The following is a 12,914-nucleotide window of genomic DNA, read 5'->3' as shown; positions in this document are numbered from 1 at the left end:
TCTGCTTGTGGGCCACCTGGGGAGCTTTCAGGCCAGCTATGTCTTTCAGTCCTGGCTCATTTGGTTTGGGAGCTATTGCTGGACGTTAGGCATGTTTTGAAGTGAGTTTTTCTGCGGTAGTGAAAAGCACCTATGGAGATAGTTTGAAAGTTTCCAGGCAAACGCAAGTCCTCAGAGCCAGAATGCTAGGGGCTGCTTGTCAGCTGCCTGGAGAGTTTTCAGGCTAGCTATGTCTTTCAGTGCTTCCTCCTTTGGTTTGGGAGATATTGCTGGACCTTTTGCATGTTTTGAAGTGAAATCTGATCAAGGTGAGGAAAGCACTTAGGGAGCTAGTTGGAGTGTATTCCCTGTATCCTGGCAAAGGAAAGTCCTCAGGCCCAGGATGACAGGGGCTGCTTGTGTGCTGTCTGGAGAGGTTTCAGGCCAGGTATGTCTTTTAGTGCTGACTCCTTTGGTTTTGGAGCTATTGCTGGACATTTAGCACATTTTGAAATGAAAGTTTCTCTGCAATAGAAAAGCACCGAGGGAGCTATTTGGAGTTTATTCTTTCCTGAGAAATGAAAGCTCTCTGACCCTGGATGAGAGGAGCTGCTTGTGGGCTCCCTGGGGAGACTTCAGGCAAGGTATGTCTTTCAGTCCTGGATCCTTTATTATAGGAGCTATTGCTTGAGTTTTAGCAGGTTTGAAGTGAAAGCTGCTCTGATGGAGAAAAACACCTAGGTAGGTATTTTTAGTGTGTTTCCTGGCAAATGAAAGCCCTCAGACCCAAGATGAAAGGGACTGCTTGTGGCCTCCCTGGGGAGGTTTCAGACCAGGTATGTCTTTCAGTCCTGGCTCCTTTGGTTTGGGAGCTATTGCTGGACGTTTTGCACGTTTTGAATTGATATCTGCTCTGGCCCAGAAAAGCACCTAAGGAGGTATTTGGAGTTTATTCCCTGTCTCCTGGCAAACGGAACTCCTCAGACCTAGGATGACAGGGGCTGCTTGTGGGCTCCGTGGGGAGACTTCAGGCCAGCTATGCCTTTCAGTCCTGTCTCATTTGGTTTTGGAGCTATTGCTTGAGATTTAGCATGTTTTGAATTGAAAGCTTCTACGGCTGAGAAAAGAACCTAGGGAGCTTGTTGGAGTGTTCCTGTTTCCTGGCAAGCGAACGCCCTCAGACCCAGGGTGACAGGGGCTGCTTGTGGGCCGCCTGGGGAGGTTTCATGCCAGCTATGTCTTTCAGTCCTGGCTCCTTTGGTTTGGGAGCTATTGCTGGACTTTCGGCATGTTTTGAAGTGAAAGTTGCTTCAGTCGAGAAAAGCACCTAGGGAGCTAGTTGTTGTGTATTCTCTCTTTCCAGGCAAACAAAAGTCCTCAGAACCACAATGCTATGGGTTGATTGTGGGCTGCCTGTGGAGTTTTCAAGCCAGCTATGTCTTTCAGTCCTGGCTCATTTGGTTTGGGGTCTATTTCTGGATGTTTAGCATGTGGTGAAGTCAAAGCTGCAATGGCCAAGAAAAGCACCTAGGGATCTATTGGGAATGTATTCCCTGTTTCCTGGGAAAGGAAAGCCCTCAGACCCAGGATGAGAGGGCCTGCTTGTGGGCTCCCTGGGGAGGGTTCAGGCCAGGTATTTCTTTCAGTCCTGAATCCTCCCCCACAAGCAGCCCCTTTACCTGGTTCTCAAGGCTTTCCTTTGCCAGGCAACCCTCCTAAAACATCCATGTCTCTCAAGGCTTTCTTTATCCATGGAACCCTCCTAAGATTTCCCTTGGAGTATTTGTCGATTGGTGTAGACTTCACTTTAAAACATGGTAAATGTCCATGAATAGCTACCACACAAAAGGATGCGGGACTGAAACACATAGCTGGCCTGAATCCTCCCTCACAAGCAGCCCCTTTCACCTGGGGCTCAGGGCTTTCCTTTGCAAAGCAATCTTCATAAAACCTCTTTAGGATTTTTCTTGGCCGCAGCAGCCTTCTCTTCAAAACATGATAAACGGCCAGCAACTGCTACCAAACCAAAGGAGCCAGGACCGAAAGACATAGCTGGCCTGACACCTGCCCAAGGAGCCTAGAAGAAGCCCCTCTCACCTGGGTACTCATGTCCTTCCATTGCAAGGGAACCCTCCACATAAATCCCTAGGTGTTTTTCTTCAGCCACGTCTGAAAGACATTGCTGTCTTCAAAACTACCTACAAACCACATAAACAGCCCCTCTCACTCAAGGTTTTCCTTTCCAATGGAACACTCCGAAGTTTTCCCTTGCTGTTTTTCTCGATTGCAGTAGACATCATTCAAAACATGCTAAACGTCCAGGAATAGGTACCACACTAAAGGATGGAGGACTAAAACACATAGCTGGCCTGAATCCTCCCTCACAAGCAGACCCTCTCACCTGGGGCTTAGGGCTTTCCTTTGCAAGGCAACCTTCACAAAACCTCTTTAGGATTTTTCTTGGCTGCAGCAACCTTCAATACAAAACATGATAAACATCTAGCAACTGCTACCAAACCAAAGGAGCCAGGACTGAAAGACATAGCTGGCCTGACACCTCACCAGGGAGCCCACAAGTAGCCCCTGTCATCCTGGCTCTGAGGGCTTTCGTTTGCCAGGAGACAGGCAAAATTCCAACTAGCTCCCTAGGTGCTTTTCTCGGCCGGAGCAGCTTTCACTTCAAAACATGCTAAATGTCAGCAATAGCTTCGAAACCAAAGGAGCCAGGACTGAAAGATATAGCTGACCTGAAAACTTCCTTGGGAGCCCACAAGTAGGCCCTCTCACCTTGGGTTCAGGGCTTTCCTTTGCCAGACAACCCTCCACATTCATCCCTAGGCGTTTTTCTTGCCCGCAGCAACCTTCAATTCAGAACATGATAAACGGCCAGCAAGAGCCCTCAAACAAAAGGAGGCTTCAAATCTACTCACGGCCCACTCAACCAGCTCCTCTTTCTCAGGGCTTTCCTTTAACAGGGAGATCCTAAGATTTCCCTTAGTGTTTTTCTTGGCCACAGCAAACTTCAATTGAAAACATCATTAATGGCCAGCAATAGCTCCTAAACCAGAGGAGGCAGGACTAACAGTCATAGCTGGCCTGACACCTCCCCAGGAAGCCTAAAAGAAGCCCCTCTCACCTGGGCACTTAGGTCTTTCCATTGCAAGCGAACCCTCCACATACATCCCTAGGTGTTTTTCTTAGCCACAGCAACCTTCAATTTAAGACATGATACATGGCCAGCAACAGCTACCAAACCATGAGATGTTCTGGGAGAAACATGGTGGCTCCCCAGGAAGCCTATAAGCAGCTCCTCTCACTCAGGGCTCAGGGCTTTCCTTTGCCAGGGAACCCTCATAAAACCTCTTTAGGAATATTTCTTTGTTGGAGAAGCCTTCTCTTCAAAACATGCCAAACGTCCAGCAATAGCTCCCAAACCAGAGGAGAAAGGACTGAAAGACATAATTGGCCTGAAACCTTCCCAGGGACCCTAGAAGAATCCCCTCTCACCTGGGCACTCAGGTATTTCCAGTGCAAGGGAGCCCTCCACATACATCCCTAGGTGTTTTTCTTGGCCGCAGCAACCTTCAATTCAAAACATGATAAATGTCCAGCAACAGCTACCAAACCAAAGGAGCCAGGACTGAAATACACAGCTGGCCTGAAATCTCCCCTGGAAGCCCATAAGCAGCCCCTCTCACCCTGGGGCCAGTGTTTCATTCACGCACCTCAGCAAGCTTATTGTGTGATAACATCCAATAAAGGACTTTTTCTTCTTTTGATTTTGTTCATGCTTCTGAAACCTTCTAGTATTTTCTTGCAAGCTATCTTTGATGACTCTGGACTTCGACCTTAGACTAAAAGGTATTAATACTTTTGCCAATCTATAGAAGAAATATTTTGGAAAAAACTAGCCTTGTTCCCCTTCAGTCTAAGGCTTTGTGCTTGGTGAATGCAAAATGTCTGGCTGCCATGTGGCCAGAATGTTTTTCCAAAGAGGAAAGCGAGACTCAGAAGTGGATACCTACACATTAGAACTCTGGCTTCTTGAATGGTAGAAGAAATATTCACCCCTTCTTCTAGACCTAAAACCCTGTTATTTTATTGGAAAAGTTTTGCTAATGCCTAGGGCACCCTTATGTTTCTGCCATTTTGTCATCGAAGGAAATTTGTAAAATTCAATCATTGGTGTGAAATGGGAGATTGATTTTTCTGCCTTTTTACTAGAGAAAAAATTAGAAATGTTGAACGGCTTCCCTGAGATTATAATAGCTAAAACTATGCAGTGAAGGCCACTTCCTTTGTTAGTTGGACAAAGTAATTCTTGTCCTTTTTGGAAAAAGGCTTGAAATGCTTTCTTTCATGACTATTCCATTACTTGTGCTATCATCACACAATACCAGCTTACATACTCCTCCTCTTGCCTTCACCTACATGCCTGACAACTGGTGGTCACGTGAAGTTACAAATAATCCCCCCCACTTAGCTACAAATATGGGTGACTTTGCTGACAAAAGATTAAACATATGCTACTGCATCATGAATAACTTGGGTGTGTTTCAATGAAATGACAAATGGATATGAAGAACAATTTACTGCTTTTTCTGGATAAGTGTCTTGCACAATTAAATTAGAGATGTGTGGAAATACGGAGGAGATGAGGGAGACCTTAAACTTCAGAGTCACTCTTGCCTCTACTGGCACAGGGGCCTGAACGTTTAATTCCTGTTAGTCCTATGACCTGGGCTGTGGACAGCACCCTCACCCTGAGGTGGGGAGGATGAGGAGGCTCTGCTCCAGTATCTTGTAACTCGAGGTCGTAATTTACTCGGGCTGTGCAAATCCACATCACAGGAAAAGACAAGGTCGGGGAGACCTACAAATGTAATGAACTAGGCCAGGAATTGGAGGGGTCGAACGGTGGCAAAGGAGACGGTGTTTCTCCTCCCGAACCTACACCCCTGGGCTGCCTTTTCATGACTGGCCTCTGGATGAGAAACCAGAGCGGGACTCCCGGTCCCACCAGATGTCCCGTGAGCAGTTTAGGGCGATGAGAAGCTGCGACCGCACATGAGCCTCTGGCCCCTCCAGACGCGGAGGCGGGAAAGGGGCGCGCCGGGGCCCAAGAGGCTAAGCCGGGGACACCCCGCTCCTCCTCCCGGCGGCGGCCCCGCGTCGGCGGGACCCGGGCTGAGCCGGCTCGCGCCTCCCCCGCGCCGCGGCACCTAAAAAAACTGTTTCCTTCCGGAGCGGTGGCAGCGGCCCCTTCCCCGGCACGGCTCGGGCACCGCTGGCGGCACCCGCCGAGGTGGGGCGCTCGGCAGCCGCGGAAGAAGCCGATTGAACGGAGAGTGCGGAGCGGGGGCTGCCGCCGCCGCGGCTGCCTTGTGGAAGAGGCTGAACGGTGGGAGGGGCGGGGAGGGATCAGCCGCCGCGGTGACAAGGTGCCAGCAGAGCGGAGGGGCCGCTGCTAGTGCTCCGCCGTCCTCGCTGCCGCCCTGCCACCCAGAGAAGTTTGACTCGGTAGCAGCGCAGTCACCCGGGCCGACGCTGCGGGGCAGGGAACCGCGGCGGACGTTACCGCTCCCGCGGCCGCCGCGGGACGGGGGACGCCTCCAGCGGGAGGCGGCGGGGGGACGGCGGCGGCTTCAGCGGCGCTCCGGGAGCCGCCCCGCCCGCGCCATGGCAGCCAGATCCAGGAGACCCTGGCTGAGCGTGGTGCTGGGGCTGGTGCTGGGCTTCACCGCTGCCTCCTGGCTTATCGCCCCGAAAGTGGCCGAGCTGAGCGACAAGAACAGGCGCGGCGCCAGCCTCTGCTCCTACTACGGCCGCTCGGCGGGACCGGGGGCGGACCGGGGCGCGGCGGCGCCGGGCGGGCAGCAGACGCCGCCGGAGGCAGCTGCGGTGCTGGGCGGCACGAGTTTCAGGAGCAGCCCCTGGGAGCTGCCGCCAGTGGAGGCGGAGAGCACGGTTTCCAGCCCCGCAGCCGGCGGGGAAGGAGAGCCGGAGGAGGAGGAGGAAGGCGGTGAGAAGCGAAGCAGTCGGCCCGGCGCCAGCCACAACGGGAGCGGGGACTGGGGGGGCGCTCCGGGCTGCGCCAAGCCCCGCAACTTCCTCTACGTGGGGGTCATGACGGCTCAGAAGTACCTGGGCAGCCGGGCGGTGGCAGCGCAGAGGACGTGGGCGCGCTCGGTGCCCGGCCGCGTGGAGTTCTTCTCCAGCCAGGGCTCCGCTGCGCCCCCCGGGCTGCCCCTGCTGCCAGTCGTCGCCCTGCCCGGCGTGGATGACTCCTACCCGCCGCAGAAGAAGTCCTTCATGATGATCAAGTACATGCACGACCACTACCTGGACAAGTACGAGTGGTTCATGCGGGCGGACGACGACGTCTACATTAAAGGTGACGGGGGCACGCCCTGATAGTGGCAGGGAGGGAAGGAGGAAGGCAGGGACGGGGTCCCATGGATGCTGGAGAGAGTCGATTCTCTCCCGGGGGTGGAGTGCAAGGGGTGTCTCCACCCCACAGTCCGGGTGGCGTTTACTTGCAGCGCGATCGTGTGTGCCAGGCGTGGGGTGTCGTCCGAGCGCTGAGGTGCTTCCGAGGCGCCGGGGCGCGTTGAATGGCTGAGGCGGTCGGTCGGGTGAGCGGTCCCTGTGTGGACGTGGGATGTCGGTGCTGCGGCCCCCGCGCTTCCTGCTAACCATGCTCTCCGGGCGAGGCCGGCGGAGAGAAGAGGCTGGACGCGAAGCGGCGGAGAGATGCCGGCGCCGCGTCCGGCTGCGCTCAGCTGCACAGCAGCCCGAAGGTGGCGGTCCCCCCTCGACCCGCCGCCCTTGCTCAGGCAGCGGGTGGGAGCTGCCGGGAGCTCTGGCGACTGCGTCCCGCTCCGACCGGACATCCCCCGCTGCGGCTCATCCCTGGGGGTTCCACTCGGCACTGCTCGGAAAGCGATGTTTTCGGCAGTAGGAAAAGTTCTCCGCTGGCACGCTCACGCTTGGGCTGAGCAAACGCGGCCTCTGAAGGCCCCCCGTAAAGCCGCTCACCTTGGCAGCCTGCGTCTCGGGACAGCACTGGCCCTGTTCCCGTGCGAGCTTTGTAGCACCGTTAGAGCGATGTTCTGCAACCCGCCCTATTGCCCGCTTGTTGCTGCTGCTACTGATGCTTGTGTTTGGTGCCCGCTTGTTGCTGCTGCTGATGGTCGTGAGGTGTCCTGCTCTTCAGAGAGAAGTCGAGAGCATAAACAGGTTTTGAGGGTTGCTTGCACTGGTAAAGACACTGTGGGAAGTTACCTGGAGGTTAACCATATGCTTCCCTGTTTGTCTCGTGCTTTTGTTTGAGTGTTTTTTAATGGGCAGCTCGTTTGCCAGCTGTCACTCACCTGTGAAATGCTCGCTGACATACATGTATATATCTACGTATATGTATTTGTTTGTAGACGTAGAAATTGTCACTTTAGGCTTCTTGTGGGGTTACAACGAACATATCTTTAATTGGTTTCAAGGTTCTGAGTTACACCTATTCAGAAACTTTTAATTTCAAGTAAATAAGAAATCACAGTTTCTGAAAAGAAGTGGGTAAGGGATTTGAAGAAAAAGCAGGTAGACATTGTTGCACTGGAAATAGTTTGGAAAGAACCCCGGGTTTTAACTTGTTCGACAACTACTTTGTAATCAAAAAAATCTTGGTTGAGATTTGCAGTGGATTTTTCGAAAATTAGTCTTATTAAACTAATACTCGGCATTTCTCTCTGCCACCCCTCCCACCCCAGCCAGGAACTATCCTGTCAAATTGTCCTCATTTTAAGAGAGTTTTAAACTACTGAGGGAGTTCTTTCCATCAGTATTGATTGAACGGAAAGAGATTTGCTGGTAAAAATGAAGTTTTGATCATATTCTGGCTTTTGGCTACATGAAAATGTCACTGTAATGTTACTTCATAAAAGAAAGGAAGCCTGTGAAAGATAAACTTGTCAAAGGGTATTTTCAGGTAGGGATAATAGGATACTGCTTTGGAAGTGATTTCCTATGACAGTCTCAAATTTAAAAGAGATGTTTGTTAGACTATGCAGAGAAATAACAGTAATATTTTCTCTTTTTCAGGTGAAAAATTGGAGGAGTTCCTTCGCTCGCTGAACAGCAGTAAACCTCTGTATTTAGGACAGACTGGTCTGGGTAATATTGAAGAACTTGGAAAACTTGGTCTGGAGCCTGGGGAAAACTTCTGCATGGGAGGGCCAGGAATGATTTTCAGCCGGGAGGTTCTCAGGAGGATGGTGCCACATATAGGTGAATGCCTTCGAGAAATGTACACCACTCATGAGGATGTGGAGGTGGGCAGGTGTGTCCGAAGGTTTGGAGGGACTCAGTGTGTTTGGTCATATGAGGTAAGTGGCAGTGTAAATTGCTATGTGTCGTTTCTTTACATAGTTTGTTTGGGTTTTTTTTTGTATCTGGGAACCTAAGTAGTTCTATCCACAGCCACTTTGCACCACAATTATTTTTAATGCATGCATCAGAATGTAAACTGCAGCCTGTAAGGAAAAAAGACAGGAAAACATTCACAGAACGCTGCTGCAAGCATGTTCATTTCTACTTGTCTTTAAATTTTTATCGATGACAGTTACTGCGCTGCAAGTTGTAAGTATTGCTATGCCGTAAGTTGCTAAAGCTTTATCGTGGGGGGTTCCTACATGTGATTCCTGACAGGATGCACCTGTATTTGATGTATACTGTTCAGGTTTTGCAAACTTGTTTTTGGGTGAGCATGCAGCATGTCAGTTCTGCATTGCAGGTTCTTAAGATATGTTGTGGCGTTTGGAGAAGAATTGTCTGTGTTTTTTTAATTACTCAGCTGTATTTTAATGAAGTTCATTACTGGCAAAAGCATAAATAAGGGTTATGGGGTTTTTTTCTTGCACAAAAATTAAATTTGTACACTTTCTGTGTACATTTTTAAGAGTATCTTTCTTAAGGTGGTGTTAAAAATGTATCAATGCCACGCTCATTGTAATAAATCTTCACATGCTGAAGTAATTTTAGGACTTTATTTTAGGAAACACTAGTGACAGAATAATGAAGATGTGTTGCAGTACCCAAAGAAGGTTGCTTGCAATGCAGTAACTAAAGTTCAGGCCTGTTTCTCTGGAAATGCTGTGGTTAGTGACAATACTTACCTTTTTGAATAAAAACAGACTAAGCTTGCAACTGCCAGAAAGTGTGAAGGGTGATAGCAAATGTGATGAATAAGATTTCACTTACTTTGACCAGTTCTTCCATATTAATATACGGTTGTCCTTGTGGTACTTCTTCGTTCATCTGGAAGATCATTTAAATGGGTCACCGAAAGAGGTTATGTGCTATTAAAGTTACAAAGACAGAAAGCAATTAATTTTGTAGATAAGTGTTTTTCTGAGGGACGCTGGGGAAAGGTTGCCAATTTAGAAATGGGCTTGGTAGGCTAAAGTTCATGTAAACAGGTCAACAAAAATAAATTTTGATTGGTTGATACTAGCTAGATGGAAACATCAGAGATGGAAAGCTTATCCTTTAGTTCACAATAGAAAGGTGTTTTTAGAGACTTATTTCAATCAATGTTGTAAGTGCCAATGTAAAAATATACACCTGTTGTACTGGTAGATCAGGGGAGGTCTTTATTGAGCAGATGGATAGTGATGTAGGACAAGTGGTCCTTAAGCAGACTTCCAGACCTCGTGCTATGCTGGCAGCTATGCTTACATCTGATGTAAGCAAATCTGATGTGTTTCTGCTGTGTCATCCTTATGGGCAAGTGATACCTGCTGATCTGCGTCAGAGAGCAGAATAGTGATTCTGCCTTAGCAGTTATATCTTGAAAGGGGCTTTGGTTTTGTTTTTCTGGTTTGTCTAGGAAAGAAATCTGGAGAAGGGTAGTGATAATAGCTAACAGCACTATGGTTGCAGTTTTGATATTGAATGTTAGGAAATTTTGCCTTCAGGCACTGATTGTAAGTGGGATAGAGTGAAAAAATATATTTACTTTCTTTGGTTTTGGAGACTGAGGTACAGGGACTGCCCAGCAGCTAAGTTTTCATGGTAGGAACAGGGACTGAAAGCATAAATGTTTTAAAGTGTGTATCTTTGTGGGTTGTGTAACATCAGTCTTGGCTGTCAGTTGCTGTTGGAGACCTGAGGTATGTACAATAAAGAATGGAAAAAGAAGAGAATGCATTAGGCATTGCAATAGCAGCTGCTCATTTCTGACCAGTATTTCTGTCTGTTAAAATAATCTTTCACTCTGTTGCTGGTGCAGGAGATGCTGCAGAAGATGCAGATGGCTAAGCCAAAGCTGCTTAGGATACTATGCCAGTGTTAGGTCTGTTGTGTGGAAGGGAAAGAGGTGAAATAGGGTGTCTGGAGAGAGAAAAATTGCATTGGTGCTTTATCATGGTTTGTGTTTTGTGGCTGGTTGTTTCAAGCAGTCTGGGTGGGCACCGGAATGGGTTGGTGTGTTGTGAGTTGGTAAATTAATCTGTGACAAGGGTCATTTTTTTCCTAGGGCACTGAAATTCTCGCTGTGTGCTTTTTCCCTCATGCCTAAGATCAGCAGCAGTCTATGTGGTCAAGAAGGGCAATTATTCCCACAGATACACATGTGGAAAACCTAAGATTGGAGCCAGGATTTTGTGGATAGCCAGTTGACTTTTGTCCTGAAGTCATCTTCTATATAAGTATTAAACCAAGTCCTGTTGAGCTACAAGGTTTTTATGAAGTTCGCTGGTTTTGGGAAGAGGAATGACTTGTGGTTCGGGTGTGTGGCTGAAGACTAATAGGAACTAGAAACAATTATTTCAAAATTCACAGAAGCAGAAAAGCTCTAGTGCGGCGATGCCTGCCATGACGAGAGAGAATGCAGCCAGCCAATATGGTTGATAAAGCAAGCTTCGATTTATTATGGCTAACGGCTTTCCTTTATACTATCCTTAATGCATATTATAATTGTCACAACTTGATTTGTTCTTGGTTAAAGGTTACATCACCCAACTTGCTGTCTGGGAACTGTACTTCTTTCTCATTCTCAGGAACAGCAGATCCTTGAAACATACATCTTGTTTCTACATCTTGTTACTGCGTAATGCCTCCCATCTTGTTACTGTATAACATAGCTATCAAAAACATACTGACCTTCCTCTATCATTTGCGTCAAGATGGTGTGAGGCCTACTCTTGCTACTAAGTTACATAGGAGACTGATACTAAGTTACACCGGAGACTGCTTGAACAATTGCTCTATAGAACCATGGCCTTGCTTCTCAACCCATTCTGCAACAGTCTAGAAGAGTCAAATCTCTGTTGCATCAGGTTTTACTAGATGTATTTTCAAAGACGTGGAATAGGCAGTTAGTTGCAATGCTTGATCTTCATTGAGTGGCTCAACTGGTGTAGGTACAGCTGGCTGCTTGTCAGCCTTTATTCTGCTGTGCTACCTTAGATGCGCAATATGATTGCTGGCAAGGAGATGGTCACCACTCTTGACTTTTTTTCTGTCAGAATGCATAAGAAAAGAAGAAGTGTGCAACCCTGCAGTGAGCCACACGTGTTCTTGAGGCTTTCTAGAGTTTAATTCTTGGTCTGCCAGATTTATGCCAGGGCTAAAGTCTGGGTCTCCTCCATGTTGAATGACTGACTTATTAATTTCTCTCTCTCTCTGTCTCTGCTGATGGAATCAACTCGTCTCTTTAAATAAAGAATTAGTCATTAGATTGCTGAGAAAGTAGATCTAATAACAGGGTTTAGGGCACTTGTGTGGAAGGGAGCAGACAAACCTGCCCTTGGGCTGCAATTCGACAGTTGTTCTAAGCCAGCATAAATATGGGCTTTGAATGAAGGGTGGTTGCCACTTTCAGTTGCTGTCTGGTTCTGCAAGACTTGTCCAGCTCTGTGGTGAGCTGGAGCAGGGGTGGGATCCCCTTAAAAGCATTGTACCTTGCCAAGAGTGTTTTCTTCAGCTGAATTAGTACTCATAGCAAAAGCTTTGCTGAACACAAGTACTAGAAGAACGAAGAGTTGATCATGTTCAGCCAGGACAGTATCAAACTACCCATCTTGTCAGCAGGTTGCCGTTAATTTGTCTGGAAGCAGCAATAAACTACAGTTCTTTGTTCATACAGTCTAGTGTATTTTCTTGCTCCAGGAATAGATCTCTGCTAGAAACATTGTATTTTGAAAGGATCATTTTTTTTTCTGCAGAAGATCCATCCTTGCTTTGATATGTTTTTCAAGTGTATCTTAATTTATCCTACAGTTTTGATGATGCTGTAATGATTAAGTTGTAGTAAACCTGACAAATATGTCTAAAATACTGCTAAAAACCATTTTTGTTTCTGTTATATGTTAGCAACTTTTGCTTCCCCAAATCAATAACAATAGAGATTAAAAGGAGCCTTTTGCTTTTGCATTTCAGGATACACACTTCAAGCTAGTACTCTCTTCCACTAATTTTGAAGCCTTGAAGTGTTGGGGTTTTTCTGTAAATGAATGAAGAGATGAGTGACTGATCCTAATTTTATTCTTTGGAAACTCATATTTAAAAACCCAAGGTCCTCACTTTGCTGTGTAGGAGGGACTAGCCACCACTTGAAAAAGAAGAGGTGATCGTTCTATTCCTTACCACCTGCCCCCTTCCCCCCCCCCCCTTTTTTTTTACAAATTATATTTTTGGTTTCAGAAGACCATTTTGTAGTTTGTGACATAAGTTTATAACAGATCAAATAGTGTTTTTCCATAAAGGCTAAAATAAAATGCAACACATTAATTAGGAGTTGGACTCAATCAGCCTTATGGGTCCATTCCAACTTAGTATATTCTATGATTTTATGAATTAAGTGGCTATAACAATTCAAGCAGAAATCAAGCATAGTCCAGGTATAAATATGGACTATCAGAGAAGGTTTCTCTTCAGAAAAT

At 47.6% G+C, this 12,914-nt stretch overlaps 1 protein-coding gene across 1 annotated transcript in view; it reads left to right on the top strand.

Moving 5' to 3' along the window:
* Positions 1 to 5,658: 5,658 nt before the first annotated feature.
* The window catches only part of CHSY3 (chondroitin sulfate synthase 3), a gene marked incomplete at both ends in the record, with an annotated part of 151,668 nt that continues 144,412 nt past the window's right edge, over positions 5,659 to 12,914 (top strand). Inside the window, 2 exons of the mRNA XM_084278600.1 lie at positions 5,659 to 6,373; positions 8,074 to 8,357. Coding sequence (XP_084134726.1) covers positions 5,659 to 6,373; positions 8,074 to 8,357 — 999 coding nt within the window. The remainder of the gene's footprint in view (positions 6,374 to 8,073; positions 8,358 to 12,914) is intronic.

This window comes from Gallinula chloropus, assembly GCF_964237585.1.
Source record: "Gallinula chloropus genome assembly, chromosome: Z".
NCBI lineage: Eukaryota > Metazoa > Chordata > Aves > Gruiformes > Rallidae > Gallinula > Gallinula chloropus.
The sequence above is the reverse complement of the archived record's forward strand: the minus strand, read 5'-3'. Positions and strand labels throughout refer to the sequence as shown.